The following is a 23,563-nucleotide window of genomic DNA, read 5'->3' on the forward strand; positions in this document are numbered from 1 at the left end:
AAGTGATACAATTAGCTTTTAAACAGTGTGATGCTTCCTTTAACAAAATGCTACATATGAAGCGTATGCTACTTTCTAAAGAATGTGATGCAAGTAGCTTTTGAATAGTGTGATGCAAGGATGCTTCCTTTTACAAAATGTGAAATAAGGAGGCTCCTTAAAGGAGCTAATGCTTCCTTTTACAAAATGTTATGCATGGAGCTTATGCTGCCTTCTAATAAATATGATGCAAGTAGCTTTTAAATAGTGTAATGCAAGGAAGCATCCCTTTACAAAATGTGATACAAGGAGCAAATGCTTTCTTTTACCAAATGTTACACATGTAGGTTATGGTCCCGATTGCATAATGTGACACATGGAGCTTATGCCGTCTTTTATAAAATTGGACGAAGAAACTCGTACTCCTTTTTGTACAATATAACTTACGAAGAAAAGGATGTCTTTTAGAAATTGTAATGCAATAAACTGAAAGTGTGAGGTAATTCACTTTACAAAATGTAACAGGAGGAACAATTGGCCCAAAAAAACACTATTTTCGCACCTGCTTAGCATTTTCACTAACAGTATATAAATGTTAATCGCGTAAAAATAATCATTTGCGGGGGAATAGTCTATAAAATACTATTCGCCCGCGCGGGCGAATAGTCTATAAAATGCTATGCGCCCGCGCGGGCGAATAGTCTATAAGATGCTATTCGCCCGCGCGGGCGATTAGTCTATAAGATGCTATTCGCCCGCGCGGGCAATTAGCAACGGCCAAAAATTAATGGGTTGATTTAATTGACAAAATGTATCAACAGTATTGAGAAAGAAATGCTGTGGTTTAGTTGTGAGGGTTAAATCTAAATGAAGTACAAGATTTTTGTAACATTATTCTCATCAAGTGACCGAAAAAATGAAATAACACGTTTGAATACCGAATATCATGTTCAAAAAATACACATTGGGGCAATTGGGTAAGCAATTATTTATGGTTCGTAAAGTTCACGAGTATGGCGATTTCGTAGACTTTTTGCATAAAATAAATGTCAAAAGTTTACGAAAATGTCGTACCTAGGAACCATAATGGTTTACCCCTATTATGCGAAACAAATGTCTCAAAATAATAGTAAATCGTACATATTATCAACGCACTTCAAGCAAAAGTAGTACCCTAAATAGGGTACTGAAACTTGACAGTGCTCCATTCAAAGTTTTACAGTGTAAAAAGAGTGGGGATAAAATTTCATACAAAATAGTACTCTATTTGGCAGCTGTCATTAATAGCACTTTTGCTTGAGGTGGGTTGATATTATGCAACGAACGATTTCCACTGTTTTAATCTTGAAATTTGAACAATAATTCAAAAACAATGATCTGTATGTAATGCACAATTAAACTTGCGCATGCGCACCCAAATCAACACACTTGAGAAGCACACCCTTCCCTATCTTTATCATGAGCTATTATCGCAAAAAAAGTCGGCTTGTACGAACTTGACATCGATGGAAAACTGTAGTCTTTGGTTTTCTTGTACGATGAGGAGTCCCCACATTTACACATTTTATCGATCAGTTTATTCAATTAGTGAACGTTTAACCCTAACTGCCAATTTACATGCAAATCTACCATTCATATGTAATGCGCACAATCGGAAGTGTTAATCCGGTAACATTTACCGATAATACAACCGCTGTAGAAGAATCCGTAGGAACGAGTATGTCGAGAGCGGGTGAAAATTTTAAACGATAGGCAATGGTCCACAGAAGCATAATCGGTTGGGTGTTTTTCTCGATTTTGCGTCAGACCCGAGTTATCGGCTTCCCCCCTTCCAAATCCGTGTTTTTACGCATGTTTTAGCTTCCCAACGGTAAAATACGAAAAACAAAATAGTTTCTTCGGGAAAAGTTCAGAGAATTAAATTCTGAACAAAAGTCTCCTTGGTGGTCAATTTGTAGAAAATACAGGGTGGTCCGAAAATACTATCAAAATGTGAAAAATGACAAAATATAAGGAAATTTGAATTTTTCCTTCATTTTTATTGGTAGATGAAAGTACTTAATAAAAATTATTATGAATTTACACTGAAATATGGTATAAACAAGGTCAATAAACTTTAATTTGCACAGGGTGGTCCTAAAAATTTCGATTTAGATGCAAATTTTTCGATAAAAATATATTTTGCTGCTATTTATTCACTTTCTGCTGAACAAACTAATTTGTAGTTCTATTTTTGGAAAAGAATCATCAATATATCTAAGCAGAATTTGTCTTAATAGCTCGAACAAGATTATCGAACATCCGGAACTCAGACTATCTATCATGCAGTCAAGGCAGGATACGAACTAGTAAATTATTATTTACTAGTTCGAGTTTTATAGAAAATTCAAAATTTAATATTGCAGTTCCCTTTGATCAGTACAGATATTGACGTAACCGCAGTGTCCTTGTACCACTGGGAAACGATCCACCAACAAGGGTAACAACGACAATAAAATTCAATCGTAGAATCTAGGCTTAACCATTTTACATTAGGAAACTGGATCCGGTACAACGACACGATTCGTTGCTATTCACGGACTCCAAGGAGGTCTTGGACATGAACTGTGCTCTGTAGTTGTTGCGCTTCACTTATTGACTGAAGGTGATCACACCAGTAAATTTAGTACCAAATATGTTGCGCTTATCGGTGATGCTTATAAATATCTATCTGGATTCGGTGTCCATGAATGCACAGATGAAAATATTAATCAGGCAGAGATGTAAGGCTGTTGAAAAGGAATCCATCATCCAAATGATGGACGAGTTATGATACTCAATTTACAAAAGCGACAACAATATTTTACCTCAACAGACTGCCACCGACATCTAGTTCAACGAGGGAACACATTTTGAGAGCATTTTATAATTAGCATTTTATAATGCTCACTTGCAAAATGAATTGTCTCAGTAAGAATTTTGTTCTGGACATGATTGATTTCGGGTATGAGTACAGCGGAGATCTGATTTTACCGAAAACTGGAATTCATCTCTATCCACCTGAAGATGAATTGGTACCAGCTTGAACTGATGGTAAATGTTCACGAAAGTTCTGTAACGGAACGAAACAGTGTATTTAGGTACTCTAGGGATAACGTTACTTGTAAAAACTCATTTTCGTCGTCGTTTTATCGCGTGTTTGACTATGACAAAGAATTGGCGTCTTCCAAAGTTTATTTTTTGCTGTATTAATAGCCTAATAGCCTTGCGCTGTACGTGAGTTCTACTGTTGCATTTAGTCCGTGGCCAAGCCAATCTACATGTGTCAGATTCACGGACCTTTGCAAGACGTTAAGCATTTGTTCTTAATCTGCCGGAATCAGGTGTTGCATTTACTGTAAATGTCATAGCGGAGAATAAATATTACGTTTTAATCAGCATTCACAAAGAGATTGTGATGCATAATGAATTAAATAATTTCAATTTTGCCTACAAATTTTCTATTTCAATTGAATTGGTTATCAGCGATAGAGAACTCAATATTTAACAACCTTATGTTTCATAAGAAACGAAGTGACTCTGAAAAAAACTGAAAAATTAACTGAAAAATGTATTTTTATCGAAAAACTTGCATCTAAATCGACCACCCTGTGCAAATTAAATTTTATTGACCTTGTTTATACCATATTTCAGTGTAAATTCATAATAATTTTTATGAAGTACTTTCATCTACGCATAAAAATGAATGAAAAATTCAAATTTCCTTATATTTTGTAATTTTTCACATTTTGATAGTATTTTCGGACCACCCTGTATTTTCTACAAAGTGACCACCAAGGAGACTTTTGTTCAGAATTTAATTCTCTGAACTTTTCCTGAAGAAACTATATTTTTATTTTTCGTAATTAACTGTTGGGAAGCTAAAACATGCGTAAAAACACGGATTTGGAGGGAGGAAACCGATAGCTCGGGTCTGACGCAAAATCGAGAAAAACACCCGACCGATTATGTTTCTGGGGACCATTGCCTATCGTTTAAAGTTTTCACCCGCTCTCGACATACTCGTTCCTACGGATTCTTCTACAGCGAGTGTACTACGAGTTTAATCGGTTAATATTTACAGGCAGCAACCATATCTGTAGGATATAGGATATCCATTTTACTATTTAAGTGGACAACAGGTCAATGCATACTTTCACTGTCGTTGTCGGCAATAACGCACTCTAATAACCAGTTACAATAGCAGATTTTTTAACGGTCATTTGGCCTCTCATTACTTATAATTGGGAAGTGGATAAACGTTTTACGTAGACACAAATGAAAGATAAATTTTCTTTCATTTGTGTCTAGGTAAAACGTTTATCCACTTCTCATTCCATTAAAACAAACTGAGTAAATTTGTTCTGGTTTATTGGTGTCATTAGTGTAACCTACTCCGTATCAAGTTAAAACAGTCAACCCCAGTATGCTCGTATCCAATCTCTTATGTATTGGAATTCGAACATTCTTGCTTCTATCACAGATGCCGGATCGGCTGGATTGCTTGACCGTAGATCCAAGTGATGAGCACCTTCCGGTATGATCATTATCTTGATTTTGTCATTGTAATTTCGTAAAACACCGCCACCACTCCATGGATCCAACAAGCCATTGCTGAAAATGATATTCGATGCTCCTCTGCAATGGTTAAAAGCAACAACAAATTATTCCACAAATGCGTTGTGTCAATATGTGGTCGGTGTTCCTTACTCTAAATGGACTCCACCGTAGTTAGTGATGGCTTGTTTTGGTCTGGGTTTTACGCCGAATTTCTTAAAGCATTCTTCCGAGAACGTATCCAAATTCCAGTCCTTTTTCGGAAACATGTCCGTTTTGCCATTCGAGCACATGGGCATCACCATTTCGGTACAGGCCTGCGAAATGTAATTTATTTCAGAACTTCTTTTGTCATCGGAGTTTTGCAACTAAATACCTGAAAGTCCCATCCCTCATCGCCCAAATTTGAATCGAATGCTGAGTCGATTTCCAAGCACTTTGCCTTGCCAGTGGAATTTGAGTATATGCTCAGTGACTGTTGTAGTTCCTGGGAGATCAATGGAAAGGAAAGTTTCGATAAGCCTCAGACAATTTAGTTTATTCGTCGTAAATCAACCTGAAGTAATTGAGTATCGTTCAGTTGGCCTTTCAGACGATTGCAAAATTCTCGTACTGGATATGCGGGCAGCTGAGCAATGAAATTTGTGCTGTATGGATAGTTCATCATTGCAATATTTCCGTACACATCGGTGAGATAGTCTGCGAGAAACAATAGAAAATTGTAACAATGGTGATGCAATCACACCGACAGTAACACGATGTACAGTCATGGAGTAAGTTTATCGTTGAGATCGGAACATTCAGACCTTGAGTTAGCTATCTGTCTTTCTCAGCCGATAACAGTCTTCACGTACATACAACGCAATTCATGAAATGACACTCATGTACAAACCTTCAAATTTATTCAGGTCATCTGTACCATTTAAGGCCTTACAAAACTTGAAGTTTTGATTGAGCAATGTTCGTCCCTCTGGAGTACCTACCAGCTTCCTAAAATCATTAGAAAATGTAACGGTCACAGATACTTTAACTTGCACCCTCGCACCACTACCTCATTACATCCCAACTTTTCTTTACATTTTCGGCACACAAATTGTTTCCACTGAAAGATGTGGCAAACACTGACGTCAATATTCGATTGAAAGCATTACACGGAGTCAAATCGGTAAATTGGAATATTGGTGCCGATGAGGCAACGGCACCGATCACCAAATGAGGATATTTCATTCGAAACCAGGCTGCCAACATTCCACCATAAGATCCACCGAATGCAATGACTGGTCGCATCTTTTTGCCGGGCACTGGTGTCGATGGATTTAGATTTTCCAGCAACAGTGCGAAATCGGCCAATGCCTGTTCGGACGTCAAAAATCCGAGATGTTTTGCGGAATCGTATGAATTGTTGCCGAATGGTAACGATTTTCCGTAATAACGGTGCTCAGCGAATACAAGCGTTGCACCGAGTTCAGGAGCTTTTTCCCACATAAAGCCGGTGTTTTCAGCAAACAGCTCAATGTCTCCCTCATTTCCGGTATAAAATAGAATCGGAGATTTAGAGTCTTTGGTGTAGGTGTTATTGATGAGGTACCTGCAACGGTTGGTTTAGTATACCAAGCAAATTGTCGCAGCTGAAAAACCTACCGAATTTCAAACGTTTTATTCGAAGCAAACGAGAAATGGTCCAGAGGCACAGAAAACGTTTTTATGTCGTATTTGTAGGCATTTGATAATGAAATCACTGCCAGCAGTAAAAACACATTCCAACGGTTCGTCATGATGAATGTTTTCTGAAAGAAAAAACAATCTGCACTGAATGTACGGTTGAGTTAAGTTCACAATTTTATTTGAATTGATAAGGAATTACGAAGTAAAATTTATATAGATTAAAGGATCACCAGTTGCTTGACCCCCTAGCACAACACTAACTACATAATACACAATTAGACTTACACGTATTTTCGTAAACAGAAAGAAATTTTATTCTATTTGCGAATCAAACATTCAAGTTATTCGTTATTGACCATTTCCTCTCGCTACGATTTATCAGCAATCTTTGTAAATACAATTCGATTTGATTTGCCCGGTGTCTGGGAAATGTTTGATGATACGACGATAATGTGAAGTGAATTGCATCGATGAGAATGTAAACAAAAGAAGAAAGACAGCATCCTGACGAAGACATCCACAGCTCCATCTACTGTAATACAAAAATATCATCAGAGCAAATCAGACCATCAGATTGATCAGATTGGTGTAGCGCGCTAAATTCAAATCTTAGTTTTGACAACAAAAATATTGTACAATGGTCATGTTATCAGCAAATCAGCGAATGTTGCCACCACTGTGTAACGTACATTAACCTAGATTGACCAGATAAGTGGAAGAAATAAGGAAATCTCACCTTCAGTTCGCCTACAGTCCGCCAAGCTACGCCGTTTTGTTTTGTAGACACACTTAATAGGTCCCCAAGGAGATTCACCACTTTACTGTTGAAATAGTTAGATAAAGTGAGACAATTGAGCAAGTAATTGTATTGTTCAATTACAGTTTAACGATTGCAAATATTCTCGTACTTAATAATGCAGGGAGTTGAGCAATAAACGGTGTGCTATTTGTGCAATTGCAATAGACAACTGAATGGTACTTTAGGTTAATAATAAATATTTCACAGACGGCAAGCAGATGAGCGGTTTTACTATCGGTTATCATTATGCCATGTTAGTAAGGCGCGGTGGCGCAAGTCCTCACACACTAAAAAGATGTGGAAAACCATAATTTCTGCAAGGTTCTGAAAAAACAGGTTAAGACACCCACGAGGGCGGCTGACACAAAAATTTTGACAAATAGATGCTATTTATTGAACATACTCATTACAGATTGTTTGAAATGTCAACTTGAAGAAAAAAAATAGTTTTTATCAGGTTGACATTTCAAACAATCTGTATTGAGTATGTTCAATAAATAGCATCTATTAGTCAAAATTTGTGTGTCACCGCCTTCGTGATCAACTCAGATGTGTCTTAACCTGTTCTTTCAGAACCTTGAATTTCTGTAGGACAAATATTTCCTCAGAGTCATCTGTTTTCATTCCGTTTTGCCTCCATGTACGTGACAGTTGTCATTTCAAACAATATGGAAATATGCTCTATTGTATGAAATACCAACTGTCATGTACACGGAGGCAAAAGGAATGACAACGGATTACTGTGAATTCAGACTAAGGATATCCTTTTGACTCTCCCCCTTTTTGACTTTAAAGTTTAAAAATTGGTATGACCAGACGGATCTTCTGTGTGACTTTTATACGGCGAAACTTTTGATCTAATCGGTGGATTCGGCTGAAATAAAGACGTATTTCGAAGAAACTAACTTAAAGGAATTTTTATAGAAGTGTCAATATTTAATTATATTGTAGCTATGAGCGTTTGCGTTGTAACCTGTGACCGATATTTCGGAAAATATGGCAGGTAGGTTTCAAGGTTTCTCCCAACAGTCGCTCCTCGGCTGAGGATAAAATAGTACGTGTCTGCAAAGCCCTATGTTATAATCGAAATTTGATCGAAAAGATGACGGAATACTTAAAAAAGAACTGATATTGCTCAAAAATCACTCACAAGTGACATCGGTGGAAGTGACACTGACAGCTTCGAAAAGCGTAACGAAATGCGTCACAAATGGCAGATAATGACGAAAGTGTAAAAAATTGGTTATTTAAATTAAGTTACTATTTCATTATGAGAAACGTGCGTCACAAGTTTCAGATGTTGAGGAAATCACGGTAAGGAAAATTTAATTCTACGTGATTCTACGAACAAACACAATCGATGAGCACTAGTTCGTCCCGATATTTTATTTAAAAAAAAAACTGTAGACGACGATGATCCAAATTTAAACTAAGGACGACAGAAAATCGTCGATATCTACATATTAGCAAGAGCCCCGAAAATGATGTTCCATATCAGTGGGCCAACACACTTTCCGATCTGGATTATCATATTCGATGAACCGAGCATCGAAATTCATCATAGCCATTTTTACCACCTGAATGTAATCGAATAGACTGACATCGTAGTCGATTAACGAAACGATATTCACGCGATATTGGTCGTCCAGTAATTTTGGCATGGGACAAAATAATCTGAAACAGAGGAAACGGTATTACAATAAGCGCTGATCGAAACGGTCAGAGCTGAAACTAACGTCGATCGCAAAGCTGTCTGTGTTTCGTCACTGAGCGGATCCCGATTGAAGAATATTTGTGAACCATTTTTGCGTGTGATTAAGTTGTATTTTAGGAGATCTAACGATTTTTTCAGGTCTTTGTTATCGTACACTTTCAAGAAACGTTGCAGTAGTATATCGTCTGATTGGATGGATATGTAATCGAAAATTGCACTTTGATTACAAATGATTTTTTCAACTCAACAGCTCAACATTAATGTTACCGATATTTTGCGGTAGACTTGCATCTTTTGCGATCTTTTTCCGAAATTCTTCCACACTTATCAACTGGCTGACATTCTCCTCAGACATCATTGCACATGAAAATGCACACATCAATTTTATAGAAAAAACAACAGTACACTGGTGCGCTTGCCACAGCAGATAATATTATTTTAATTGATTAATGTAGATAGTGAAGTACTAACGCACACACAATAGTCTCCGTAGTAGCGATTGACCTTCGTGGGCAATTACGATTTTCATAAAAATGAGCCCACACACACGTTCTTGCTTATTTATCTACAATGTGAACCGTTCACACAATCGACTCGCGAATAGAGAGTGTGCTAACCCGGAAATGATAATTGGATTTGAAGTTACAGGTTTCCATAAAGTATCGATTGTCGATTTTGTTCTCTCGAATCCAATTGAAGAAATGACCTGTTGCACTTATTATATCTACTCTGCGATGGACGGTCGCGTAATACATAAACTATTCGAGCGTTGTATCTACTACAGTCTATAATTTTTTGAATCATTCGGTTGCGCGGTATACAGTGACTATTGACTATGAAACTCCTATAACAATAACGCGGATTGTCCATGGTCATCATTATTAAAAAAAAAAAAAATTGAAATTTTGCGATACATAGAAGTGATGAGATAAAACATAATCTAATCATTATACAACGCCGATTTCGCTGTTCTTTTATCTGTCAGGCTGAACTTGTTTGGTATATATTTGAAACGATTAAACAACAACAATTATTACAGCACTAAGTGTTTTCGGGTTCTTCTTTTTTCTTGAAATTCAAATTTATTACAAACTGTTAGAACCAGTTTGTTGTATTACGACTCATTATTATTGACGATACTTACAAGTTTGAAACCGCTTTTCAGATAGACGATTTATTTTCGGTTTGTGATTGGAAACAGCAACAGTAAGACTAAGTAATGCCGAGAGTAGCTCTTGCTCACCTTCGTATAACACAGAGTCACGGGAAATAATTTTCTTATTAAGTTAAATTCCACTAAATCGGTGGAAAATTTTCATTTCTGGCATGCCTTTTTATATCAACTTTGTTGCGAGCTGCAACGTCCAAATGAAAAATCTGAATTTCATTTGAACCGAAGGTGAAACCACATAGTGGTATAGACGCGTGTATAAAAGGACAAGGGAACCAACGGGTGCAAATAATGTTTCCAAATCCGGTAATTTTCCGGTAAAAATGCTGTGATTTCCCGGTAAATAATATTTATTTTCAATCTTACCTATGTGTTGAGGCTACTGTACAGTACACATATGGCATCATTTGTGAGTAAAACCAAATTACTAGTAAAGGTGGCGGGACATTTCCACACCGTCAATATCGTCAGGAACGATATTATCGTTTTTTGGACGATAGTATCGTCTAAAAAACGATATTATCGTTTTTCGATATTTTGAAAGAGAATTCAGTTCTTGCTGCACCTCTGAGTAAAATTGAGTCCTGGACAATATTACCACCCAAAACTAAACGATAATATCGTCCTGGGCGATATTATCGTTTTTTTTAAACGATAGTATCGTCCTGGACGATATTATCGTTTAAGAAAACGATAGTATCGCCCAGGACGATAGTATCGTCTAAAAAACGATATTATCGTCCAAAAAATTTTCATCCAGGACGATAATATCGTCTAAATTGGAAAATTCTAAAATATTGTCTGGACGATAGTATCGTTTTCTGGATGATATTATCGTTGAAAAAACGATAGTATCGTTTTCTGGACGATATTACCGTTCTAGAAAATCTAATGGATATTTTCGTTTTTTGTACGATAATATCGTCCAAAACGATAATATCGTCCTGGGCGATACTATCGTTTTCTTAAACGATAATATCGTCCAGGACGATACTATCGTTTAAAAAAAACGATAATATCGCCCAGGACGATATTATCGTTTAGTTTTGGGTGGTAATATTGTCCAGGACTCAATTTTACTCAGAGGTGCAGCAAGAACTGAATTCTCTTTCAAAATATCGAAAAACGATTGTCAGAGGAAATCACCTACCAAAAAATAAAAGAAGGGCAATTTAGTCACACAAAGTCGGTAACTTCCTCCATTAAAAATCATATTTTTTATTACAGCTATTTATCAAGTCAACGTCTTTCCTCAATGTGGAATATCTTAGCTCAACTCAAGACAATCTTGCGATTAAGTTGAGTTGAGATCTCAACTCAACTCAAGATTTTCTTGAGATTTTAATCTCAACTCAAGATTACCACAATCTCAAGTTGAATTGAGATTAAGATCTCAAGATTACCTCAAAATTAGCAGAACCTTCAGGGAAAGCATAGTTTCGATACATTAAGTGAAAGGAAGAGTTTACAAAGTATTTATTGATAGAAAGTAAATAATCGTAAAATCGGTTGTGCTCACTACATACATTGGTCCATACACATCAGTATTTAAAAACTGCAGTGTTACATGTTACAGTCGCACGAGTCGAACTCTTTGATCCCAGGGAATTCATCCTTTTACAAAATGTAACGTAAAGACGTTTTGTTCGTTCCTTCCTAGGAAATTCACACTTTTACGAAATGAAACGTAAAGGCGCTTAGTTCGTCCCTAAATAATTCATCTTTTTACGAAATGAATACCAACTTAGATTGTACATAAAAAGCGTTTTAACACGCCGAGCGATCCGGTCCATTGCCCCGGAGCGAAGCGGAGGGCCGCAATGCGAGCCGGGCGCCGGAACGGTGTCGGAACTTAGGAGTTATTTTTTTTCTCGCATCGTCTCATAATTAGTCTGTGTAATTTTTCTATATAAAATTTAAATTTATAGAACCAAATGAACCAATTTTTAATATATATTTGCCGTCTATAATTTGGTTCTGTAAATTTAAATTTTATATTAAAAAACTTCACACACTAATTATGAGACGATGCGATAAAAAAATTAACTCCTAAGTTACCGACACTGTTCCGGCGCCCGGCTCGCATTGCGGCCCTCCGCTCCGTTCTGGGGCAATGGGCCGGATCGCTCGGCGTGTTAAAACGCTTTTATGTACAATCAAATTTCGTAAAAGGATTACTTCCCTATGGTTGGTATACTCAAAATTACCACAATCACAAGTTGAGTTGAGATTGAATTCTCAACTCAACTCAATCTCAAGAAAATTCTTGAGTTGAGCTAAGATATTCCACATTTTCCCCACACATTTTTGTTCAATTTTGTGTTTCGTCTTCAAAAACCATCCAGAACGATAATATCGCCCAGGACGATATTATCGTCTAGAAATTTTATTTTAAATAAATTAAAAACGATATTATCATCCTGGACGATATTATCGTCTCAAATTTAAAAAAAAATTAATTAAAAACGATATTATCGTTCTGGACGATACTATCGTCCAGAACGATATTATCGTCCCAAAAATTATCGCCCAGGACGATAATATCGTCCACAATAACGATAAAATTGTTCAGAAATAGAAAATAACGATAATATCGTCCAGCGGATATTTTCATCCAGGACGATATTATCGTCAAAAAAACGATATTATCGTCAAAAAAACGATATTATCGTCAAAAAAACGATAGTATCGTCCAAAAAAAACGATATTATCGTTTAAAAACAATAGTATCGTTTTTTTAAACGATAATATCGTCCTGAAAATATTTTAGAAAATTATAATTTTAGACGATATTATCGTCCTGGATGAAAATTTTTGGGACGATACTATCGTTTTTTAGACGATACTATCGTCTAGAAAACGATAATATCGTTCCTGATGAGATTGACCGTGTAGTTATGTCGCCTCTACCTAGGAAATGTCCAGACGTTTCAATTCTGTTCTTTCAAAAATATATTGACTGAAATTTTGCCGAAATGAAGAAAATCAATTACAGATTATTCAAAACCTGGAATCACGAGCGAAGCGAGTGAAAGTTTTCGTGTGATCACTATTACAGTTCAATGATAAGGCTTTTTTTCTATTTTCCTGCAAAAGATTGCTTCCCGTTTGTATGACCTGTTAACATCTAATCATTTTAATTCCTGATTCCTGTTCGTTTCCCACTCATTTTGCAATTTTCCGCTGGGCCGAGGACTCACACTATGAAAATTCGAGTGATGCCCGAAGTCTTTCCATTTTATTTTTTGTCTGAACGAGGGGCATTTTCAAACTTTTTGCCAGCCATGCCGTTAGGGAAACTGAACTGAAGTTACAAGAATAGAATAGAACCAAAATTTCGCTTTGTTTCCAACTTCCAACACGTACAATAAACAAAACAAATTTTTGCAGGGTCCCTGCAGTGGAGTAAAATTTGACTTTCAATTTCAATTCACTTGGTAAATTTTCCTTATAATTAACATTTTAAGAAGTTGACTTATCGCCGTTCATTCAGTAGAATCAAGGAGTAGTCTGCTGAACCGTAAAATTCAAATGATAAACACCGGCCCGCCATCTTCCTCATTGGTAAGGTACTAACAGTTGGAGAGAGTGCAGATGAACGTAAAGAGAGAAAAACTACAGAAACAACAGAGATGACAAAACCAGTGAGAGACATAAAAATCGTGTTTTGCTGGGGTAATGACAGCTGTCATTACGCGCAAATCTCCTGCAGTTCCATAACCAAACAATATCCATTCCGCAACACAGTCTACGGTTCTTTCAACCTCTGAATGTTAAATTAAAAATTGTGAAATGTCAACGGCTAAACTAAACGCTTCGGTCATATCTGAAAAAGTGAGTAAAATCCGATGGATTCCAGAACAGTACAGTGCACCGCAATCATTCGTCACCGGCAACTGGGACTTTGGATCGAATAATGTTCGGATATGGACGTACACACACAATGATTTGACCGATGAGGACGTTGAATATGTTCCGAAATCCACGGCAAAAGTGAATATTGCAGGCGATGTGACCGGAATCGAATTTGTAAATTTGGACAACTTTTTGGTGTCGTCCAGCAATGGTGAGAGAGTATGGTCCTGCTAGTGGTTCTGGATCGATTAACTGAAAATTCTTTCGTTTACATGAAAAAAGGACTCGTCAATCTGTTCAACATCAATAGAGACCTGGCTGCAAATAACTTAGTTCAGAAACACGCATTCAAGGGATTGCACAAATTTCATGGTGAGACTCTAGCTCCGTGTACAGATCTATCAGTTTGTGGTCACAGTGTCGCTACGGTTGGTGAAGATGGGAGGTTTGTACAGATTAGATTACATTACGGACAGTAGCACAAAACTGATCGAAGTCATTTTCCAGACTGAACATCGTTAATCTTAACGGAATGAATGTAATGAGGTCTATCGGCGATGCTGACAGTTGCTCCATCATATGTGTTGATTTTATCAATCAGAAGGAGGTAAACATTCACATTCAGCATTGTTGAAATTCATCTCACTCAAGTTATTGACTCTGGCATACAGATTCTAACCGGAAATCGGATGGGACTAATCAAAATTTTCGACAGTCTGTCCGACCAAAAACAACCCACCACAACTTTGATGGCTTCCTGTGAGAACGACAAAATCTCGAACGCTGTCAGTGCCATCACTCATCATCCCAATCAAACTCACATTGTCCTTAGTGGTTGCGAGGAAGGCTCCATTACCGTTTGGGACCTTCGGCAGCCCGAATATCCTGCATCCTATGTGAGCGCGCACGACACAGCCATCACAGAGATCGCTTTTCATCCCACCGAACCGGTGAAAGTGTATACGGCGTCTGAAGGCGGCGAATTGTACCAGTGGCTGAATAATTCCAATGAATTTACCATTGACGGCATGGATCGACAACCGAGTCAAACGGAAACGATCAATCCGTGGCTGAGTGGCGAACGGACAAAGAATACGATTTCGGTGAGTTTTCATTTTGAAGCTGGACATTTGACACTGAAACCAATTTTGATTCTTTTAGTGGACGCCGCTTATCAGTGGACTTCATAAGTCAATCAATTCGTTTAGTGTTTGTGGTGCGAAAATGGTCTGTAGCTCCGACAACGAGGCCGTTTATTTTATAGACAATTGTATCTGAAGTTAACCATTAAAAGATCACGTTTTTGTAAAAACTGTCGGTTTTCTGTATTTATTATGACTATTTCATGCTCTGGATGGAATTTCAACTGTTCAAAGATGAGAGTTTGACATCAAATCTACTACTGCATGTATTGCCACATAAGAGGACACTGTTAGGAGTAAGGAGCTAATCGTTCATTTTTTTCCAGAGCCTGGAATCGTGAAAACGTTTTCGCTAATTTTCATGAATTTCTGGTAATTCACGATTGCAGGCTCTGCTTTTGTCGTATCTCAAATGTTAACATTGCTGACTATAGCGAACAGTATTCGTACTGTTGTACAATGCTCCAGCTGCATACTTCAATTGACACTAGCAATGAAATGGTAGTCGACACGGAACATTTAGTTATGTGCTTGGTGATTCTCGTATATTTGATGTTTAGCATTTTACTGTGGCAATTTGGTTTTTTGCTTCGTTGCATGTGGTATAGGATGCACGCACATTAATTTTAATTTTAAATTATAGAAAGATCTTCAGGATAGTTACAGGGTTAAGAGCAAGGTTGCACTATCGTCGCTAGTCATTAGCTAATGAAAAATAGAACTTTCTAGGTATTGAACAATTTAATATTGAATTATTAGAATTGTTATTTGCATAACTGAAAGTGAAGCGTTAAAAAATCGAATTATGAATAGTACATTGAATGACAAGGGGCGAAAGTAAAAAAATTCAACCGTGTGCGAGAGTTGATGCCCGCGCCGAAGGCAAGGGCCTCAATCGCACAGGTTGAATTTTTTTACTTTCGCCCCGAGTCGTTCATACTATTTTTTTTTGATACCAACATCGAAAGTTGATACGTATCGCAAACAGCAGAACAAAATGTTGAAATATGAAGGCATTTAGCCAGAAAATGCGGGGGTCCAGGGGGCAGCAGCCCCCTGGTATATCAAAAATTTAATTATTTAGCCATCACAACAGTAACACACACAAAAATTAACAAATAACTAACAAATCATTCAGCAACAAAAAGTATCAACTTCGTATGTTAATTTCAATAATAGCACTGGCGCACGCTTTATTTCAATTTTGATCGCAGTACACTTATAGATCTCTTCGTTTGGTGAAACTGATGACGGAAACGTGAGGAATGGTGGGGAAAAGTGTGCAAACTAATCGAAACCAATTTCACACTTTCACATAGTAATGAATAAGTGAATGCGTCCAATTCTTTGAAATGAATGCAAATGAACTAAATACGGGGAATTCCCTTAGAAGCAAAGTTGGTTGTCAGTAGTTTGCACACAAAACCGAACCGTCGATCGTCACGCCAGCGGTCATTTTAGTGATCTATTGAGAAGAGTCGACTATTACATTATGTAGTCGACTTTCGCATTATGTATTCTTTCTTTCTCCCCGCTCAAACACATAACTTGCATTTTTTTACTTTCGCCCCGGATTTCGAGGGCGAAAGTATCAACTTTCGATGTTGGTATCAAAAAAACGTACTTCACATTCAAAGTCCGTTCAAAGTTTATGAAATTTCATGTATTAGACCAACTTCAACTCCAAATAGTATTTTGCATAACAAGGGGCGAAAGTAAAAAAATTCAAACGTGTGAAGTTTGCAGCCCGCGCCGCAGGCAAGGGCGGCAATCACACGATTTGAATTTTTTTACTTTTGCCCCGAGTGATGCATACTATTTTTTATGCCAAATACTACGGAAGATTTGTATTTTCGGTCCGAAACAAAACATAATTTTAATTAAACTGTTGAGTTATCAACAAAATTTGTTGTAGAAACACCAAAATGCTGAAAAGCGCGGGGGTCCAGGGGCGGCAGCCCCCTGGTATAAAAATATAAACAATTTAACAAATGAAATTACTGTAAACATACATTCACTTGCTCACAAAACATTTGGCTATCGTCAACACAACACTACACTCAATGCGTACTTTCAATCAAGTGAACATGTGTTTTCGAGACATATGAGGACCGAAAGTAAAATGATGACAGTGACATTTACTTTCGGCCCGCAAATACGCAAGCCCACGGGGCGAAAGTAAAATGATGACAGTGACATTTACTTTCGGCCCAAGGCCTGAATTTTTTTACTTTCGGTCACCATTTGAGGACCGAAAATACAAACTTTCGCAGTATTTGGCATAAAAAATACTATTTCATGTGTCGGGGCCGAAAATGAGGGAGTTTCGAGATTTTTCTCTGGTTTTCGACCCCTTACATGAAAAATTTTTTTCATGTGTCGGGGCCGAAAATGAGAGAGTTTCGAGATTTTTCTCGGGTTTTCGACCCCTTACATGAAAATTTTTTTGAGTATCTGTTTTGGACGATTGATTTTAGGCACTTTCGCATGTAGCCCTCACTTCGTTCGGGCTACAACTCGCGAAATTGCCTAACAACAATCGTCCAAAACAGATACACAAATAACTATTGAGTATCTGTTTTGGACGTTTGATTTTAGGCACTTTAGGCGAAATTGCCTAAAATCAAACGTCCAAAACAGATACACAAAATACTATTTCATGTGTCGGGGCCGAAAATGAGGGAGTTTCGAGATTTTTCTCAGGTTTTCGACCCCTTACATGAAAATTTTTTTGAGTATCTGTTTTGGACGTTTGATTTTAGGCACTTTCTCATGTAGCCCTCACTTCGTTCGGGCTACAACTCGCGAAATTGCCTAAAAACAATCGTCCAAAACAATTAACAATATTCACATGAAGGCTTGACTTTCCAATTGTTCATCACTAGTATGTCTATAGCTACTATACTCAATCTTTTGCAACTCCAGCAAAAAGCTAATCTTCAATATTTATCTTCGGAACTTTACTGTCGAACTTTTGTCTACTTTGTGAACAAAAGGCAAAAAAAAGGCAATTCTTTTCGAACCCGCTTAATTCTATTTGACTAAAGAAAACGATCGCTCAGACATTATTTAAAAACATTTCAAGGGGTATACTTTGAAAATACAAGATTTTCTGGATTCAAAAGTTTATCGATTTGCAAAGTAGATGACCTTCTGCATGACAGATGACAGTTTTTTTAAAAGTCATTCTGAAATTGGTCACCTATTCATAAAATGCAATACAGTTAGTAGTGCCGCTTCTGAAAGACTTCCCAATTTATCGAAATTCGTTTAGAGAACCGATCGCTGTCAATTGAGAAATGAGAGCTTTGCAGATTCGTAATAAATATCGTTAGCGATCGCAACCTTGGTTAAGAGTTTGGAACCTTTCACTAAACGACATACAAAAAACAAATCACCACCAATATGAATTATATACTGTGTTATGCAGCTTGTTTACAAAATCTACTACTTTGTTTTAACAAACATTTTCTATGTACGATTACTTAGCGAACGTCGTTTTTGTCGAAGAGTAACGCATGGTTGATGTTTCGCAATACATTGATTGCCGCAAGACGTGGGCGAATTTCTAGAATTTCTCAAATTTTAAAAAATTCTACTGAGTTTATATTTTAATTTAAATAAGAGTCTGCTGTCATGAGATGAAAGAAATAGCAATAAATTGTATGTTACTCATATCACTTTTAGCTAGACCTCGCCATAGTTCACAATAAGCCGTGCCCATTCTGCATATTTCTCTGAACAAAATGTGCAGTTTCATGTATCCGGGCGATATACTTGTCAAATATATTCGATTTATATTAAATTTATTTCAATGTTCTCAGTTACAATACCTCCTATTTGGTTACTCATTGTGATAACCTACTAGATACCAGAGTTCTGAAAGAACTGGTTAAGACACTCACGAAGGCAGGTGACATCAAATTTGTTAAAGATTTTTTGTCTAATTGAAATCGTCATATAAAGTTTCACAAACCTAGTTAACGTCACAGGAAAATTTTGATGCCGCCGCATTCGTGATCAACTCGAAAGTGTCTTAACCTCCTTTCAGAACTTTGCTAGATACTACAAAATCGATTCTTGTTAGACTTTTCTTCGCATCTTCGATTCGTCACTACAGATTTCGAGCTATTTCTTAACAAAGCTTCGACAATTACGGGATAGATCATGAATTTCGAGAAAACTTCGAAAATGTATTAATCATACGTTTTGTCAGATTCCTCCTCCTCTCCCCGAAAGAGAGTTCTTATGCAATTTGTGACTGTAGCCTTTCCCCTGTGATTGTTCCGTTATTGCACGAGTGGGAGGCACGAAGGGACATTATCAAACTAGTCTAAATCAAGACTTAAAACCACAACAATTACGTAGAACATTTCCCTCACGATACACTTTAGTTGAGGCCTGCGTAATTACACAGTGGGTATAGATGTCAGTGCATATTGCCGGTCTATACACTGTCAGTTCAATGTAATGAGACAAACACTTCTTCATACACACACTTTCCTGCGTATACATTTGTAGAAAGGAGACATGTTTCATTAGCGAATTAGAAGAAAAATGAATTCTAAATTATTAACTTATTTCTCCAAACATAGAACGTGTAAGTAACACATTTAGGATTATCAATCGAAAAGAAAAATAGCCCTTCCTTTGTCCGAGCAGTAAAAATTACAAATTTCATTTTTATTATAATTCGCTAATGTAACATGTTCCCTTCATGCATGTAGCTACAAATCTATGCTCAAGGTTTGATTTCAATTTGCTTCTGAGATTTCATTTCATTTTATTGATTAAAATTATCAACGGCCCAGACTCATACAATACACAATTCACACGTTCGGTTTGAAAGATTTTAACGTTTGAATATATTTAAACACTGACCAAACAGAGAGAAAAATACACACACAAAACCCAACGAATCGGTGGAAACACCTGATGAATTTATAATTAATTTTCTTATTTTTTTGTTTATCTTTTGATCACAATTTTATGCATTTATTTACCTTTCTGTATTGTACTACGCATGGCTCACTGATATGCAATTATGAAAGTACTTCTCGAAAACAAAAAAAAAATATTGTTAGGCATGTAATTGAAATGGATAAAAAAAAAACAATAAACTGGAAGCGAAAGGGATACGTAGCATTATAAAAATGCATATAAAAGCAAAGACAATTTATTCATGGATATATGGCTGACTAATTTATGAATTAAATCCGCACTGCATACCGTTGCAGGTTGCATTGAGTGTATGAAGTGTATGAAGTATAAGGACTCAAACGTTCATTTACCAACGTAAAAATGTAAATTTTTTTATGAAATATTTTGGGGGAAAAACGAAAACAAAAAGGGCATTCATGGCTTGTTTTGTCAATGAAGTGCTGGACACTCAGAATGGAAAACTGATGCAGCGAAATTCAAAGGTTCATGTTTCCGATGGAAGGATTAATGAGACATCTTTGGCAAGCTTGTTGGAGCGTGCTAGAAATTTTCTCGATGACGAAGAAGATACGTTACTCGGACCCCAGCCGGAACTCATCACTAATACACCCCGGATCCACAAATTACTCAGTTCAGCTGACTCAGATTCAGGGTGAAATCGCAAATTAGTCATAACAGACTGCGTCAGAAATTGTATCGTTTTTTTTATCAGAACGACCGAACGGCGTCGTTTTGTATTCGATATAAAAGCAGACAAGAAGCATAATATCGAGGCGAGCCCATCTGCGAATTCAAATGTTCTTGCTGAACCGGAATTGTCTTCTAGCTAGAAGGACGGCAAAAGAAAAAAGAAGAGACTACAGACAATTGCTCATCGACAGCGACATTTGCAATTGAAACGTTCGGGTTAATATGTGTAGAACGAAAGCAGTTTGTATCGAAAAGAAAATAACGACATATCTGGCGAATATAGGTCAAATCAATACCTATTTCAACGCATGGTCTACCAGATAGCGAATCTTTGATAAAAATCAAACATATTTAACATTTTGAATTCCCTAGGGTCGAAAATGGTTTATTACATCACTGCGGTCGTCCACAGCAGGTAGAGTAGCGGTTAATTCTGAATTATATTGGGATCGGTAGCGGGAGTAATTGTAAGACTTTTCATTTTAAAAAAATCACATTGGAACATCTGGTTGGGAAGCTGTAGCCCTAAGTAGTCGAAAAATCACGATTTTCAATGGGCGATATCTTCGAAAGGAAGCAACCGTGGAAGTTTTGGATTGTTGATATGAACAGAGGATGACAAGCCCTATCTACGACTAGTAACTGATTTTTTAGATGTTGTCTCTAATGGCCAATTTTTTTTGCTACCATCGGCGAACTTTGAGCATTGCTGGAACACTTCCAACGTAATTTTTCGCCCCGTACGAAGTACAAAGGGGCTTATAGGATTACGATGCCGTGTGTAATTGATGGAATTCGAAGCAGACGGTAAGGGCAAAGTGTTTGCCTATGTTCATAGATGACGAATCCGCAATAAAAATTTTGTCTGTCCGTCTGTCCGTATGTCCGTCTATCCGTCACGTCGATATCTTGAGTAAATCAAATCCGATTTCAAAACATTTTTTTCCCCTGAAAGATAGTCAAAATAGTGAGGCTAAGCCCTTCGTGAGTTAGGCAAAAAAAACGTTGGAAATGTAAATGAAACGGCAGAAGATAGGTAATGTCGAAACCGATCCAGATTTTTTTTTTAAATTAAAATCGGGTGAATGGCCCGTGAGTTAGGGCCCTAGAAATGAAAGGCTTCTTCTTCTTCTTCTTCTTCTTTTTCAGCCTGTTTCTATCCACTGCTGGATGTAGGCCTCTCCAACTTCTTTCCATTTCGTACGATCCATTGCCATTTGCTGCCAGTTTGTACCTGCAATATTCTTAATTCCGTTTGTCCATCTCTCTGGTGGTCTACCTATAGCTCGTCTTTTATGTGGTCGCCAGTTCATGATCTTTTTGGTCCAACGTTCGTCTGTCCTTCTTGCAATATGTCCCGCCCAGCTCCATTTCAGAGATGCTATTCTTTCCATGACATCAACGATCCTGGTTTGTTGTCGAATCCATTGATTCGTCATTCTGTCTCTGAGTGTTATTCCAAGCATACTCCGTTCCATGGCTCTTTGTGTCACTCTCAATTTTTCTTCGGATGCTTTCGTTAAAGTTAACGTTTCCGCTCCATAAGTGAGCACTGGAAGGACACAAGTGTCGAAAACTTTGCGTTTCAGACTATTATTCATTTTGCTTTTGAAAATTAGTCTGAGTTTTCCGAACGCTGCCCATGCAAGACCAATCCTACGTCTTATTTCTGCAGTTTGGTTGTCCAGACCTAACTTCAGTTTATGTCCTACATATACATAGCTGTCGACTCGTTCAATGACAGTGTCACCAATTTTGATTTCTCTATCGTCCCCGATGTTGGTCATGACTTTTGTTTTCGATAAGTTCATCTTGAGGCCAACTTTGCTCGCCTCTTCACTTAACTGTTGTAGCATAAGCTGAGCCTGACCTAGATTCGCTGCTATCGGTACAATGTCATCAGCGAAGCGGAGATTGCTCAGGTACTCTCCATTTATATTTATTCCCATTTTACTCCAGTTTAACTTCCTAAAAATACTCTGCAGAATCGCCGTGAATAATTTCGGTGAAATGGTGTCACCCTGCCTTACACCTCGGCCAATTCTGAATTTCTCCGTGCTCTTATGAAGTTTTATACATGAAGTAGCATTTTTGTACACATATCGAATTGTGTTGGAGTACCTTGAGTCTACTCAATGAAAGGCTACTCGGCCCTAAGTGTATTTTGCATATAACTCGAGAAAATTTCATCCTTTTTTCGTGATTTTTGTTTCATTTGAAAGGTAATTGAAGCCCGAATATAATGTGGCGAAGAACGTTTTAAATTTGGGTCCTTGGACTGAGGCCGCTCCTCGGCCCTAAGTGTATTTTGCATATAAATCGAGTAAGTCTCATCCAATTTTGCTAGTTTTTGTCTTATATGAAAGGTAATTGAATACCGAATAGAATGTGGTGAGAAAAATGTTTGAAAATTAGGTCCTAGGACTGAGGCCGCTCCTCGGCCCTAAGTGTATTTTGCATATAACTCGAGTAAATTTGATCCGATTTTCCAAATTTTTGTTTCATTTGAAATGTAATCGAACACCAAATTGTTGAAAAAAAAAATTGGGTCCTTGGACTAAGCCCGCTACTCGGCCCTAAGTGTATTTTGCATATATCTCGAGTAAATTTCGTCCGATTTTCCTAATTTTTGTTTCATTTGGAAGGTAATCGAAGGCCGAATATAATGGTTTTGAAAAAAAATTAAATTTGGGTCGTTGGACTAAGGCCGTAACTAGGCCTTAGGCCTCTCAATAAATTAAAATTTTAGGTCAACTTGAAATTTGTGTTACATTTGAAAGGAACGTCGTACGGGGCTTCGTAATTGCGCTATGCGCAATTTGTAAGATGTACACATTTCATAATAATTTGACTTCAACTAGGGTGACAGACGCACTAGGGTCACGTGCGCAATAGAAGTACGGGTTCGTACGGGGCTCAGTCGCAGCAAACGCTCCGACTGTTCTGACGGCTCGTTTTAAATTAAAATATGTGTAGTTGCTTACCCCTAAGCTTAAGCTTTGTAACGATACCCAACATGATACGCATCGGTC

At 37.3% G+C, this 23,563-nt stretch overlaps 3 protein-coding genes across 4 annotated transcripts; 1 reads left to right on the plus strand and 2 right to left on the minus strand.

Moving 5' to 3' along the window:
• Positions 1–4,351: 4,351 nt before the first annotated feature.
• Positions 4,352–7,278, minus strand: LOC119070128 (lysosomal Pro-X carboxypeptidase). 2 transcript variants are annotated; one of them, XM_037174449.1, is made up of 9 exons: positions 7,100–7,278; positions 6,956–7,040; positions 6,196–6,341; positions 5,606–6,142; positions 5,447–5,544; positions 5,111–5,253; positions 4,931–5,041; positions 4,708–4,871; positions 4,352–4,635 (listed from the first exon to the last, which is right to left on the minus strand). In XM_037174449.1, exons 1-9 carry the CDS (start codon positions 7,261–7,263, stop codon positions 4,413–4,415), a joined length of 1,671 nt encoding a protein of 556 aa, XP_037030344.1. In that variant the 5' UTR covers positions 7,264–7,278; the 3' UTR covers positions 4,352–4,412. The 2 variants fall into 2 exon arrangements, with proteins under 2 accessions (XP_037030344.1, XP_037030345.1); XM_037174450.1 differs by lacking the exons at positions 6,956–7,040; positions 7,100–7,278 and adding an exon at positions 6,505–6,719.
• A 1,090-nt stretch (positions 7,279–8,368) lies between these two features.
• Positions 8,369–9,503, minus strand: LOC119070143. Its single transcript, XM_037174471.1, has 3 exons — positions 9,000–9,503; positions 8,755–8,917; positions 8,369–8,692 (listed from the first exon to the last, which is right to left on the minus strand). The coding sequence occupies exons 1-3, from the start codon at positions 9,109–9,111 to the stop codon at positions 8,482–8,484; spliced, it is 486 nt and encodes a 161-aa protein (XP_037030366.1). The 5' UTR covers positions 9,112–9,503; the 3' UTR covers positions 8,369–8,481.
• Positions 9,504–13,483: 3,980 nt separating this feature from the next.
• On the plus strand, positions 13,484–15,067 carry LOC119070134 (nucleoporin Nup43). The gene is made up of 5 exons (XM_037174458.1): positions 13,484–13,969; positions 14,041–14,203; positions 14,266–14,365; positions 14,430–14,861; positions 14,920–15,067. Exons 1-5 carry the CDS (start codon positions 13,696–13,698, stop codon positions 15,034–15,036), a joined length of 1,086 nt encoding a protein of 361 aa, XP_037030353.1. The 5' UTR covers positions 13,484–13,695; the 3' UTR covers positions 15,037–15,067.
• The last annotated feature ends 8,496 nt before the right edge of the window (positions 15,068–23,563 follow it).

The sequence above is a fragment of the Bradysia coprophila genome (assembly GCF_014529535.1).
Source record: "Bradysia coprophila strain Holo2 chromosome X unlocalized genomic scaffold, BU_Bcop_v1 contig_473, whole genome shotgun sequence".
Lineage (NCBI taxonomy): Eukaryota > Metazoa > Arthropoda > Insecta > Diptera > Sciaridae > Bradysia > Bradysia coprophila.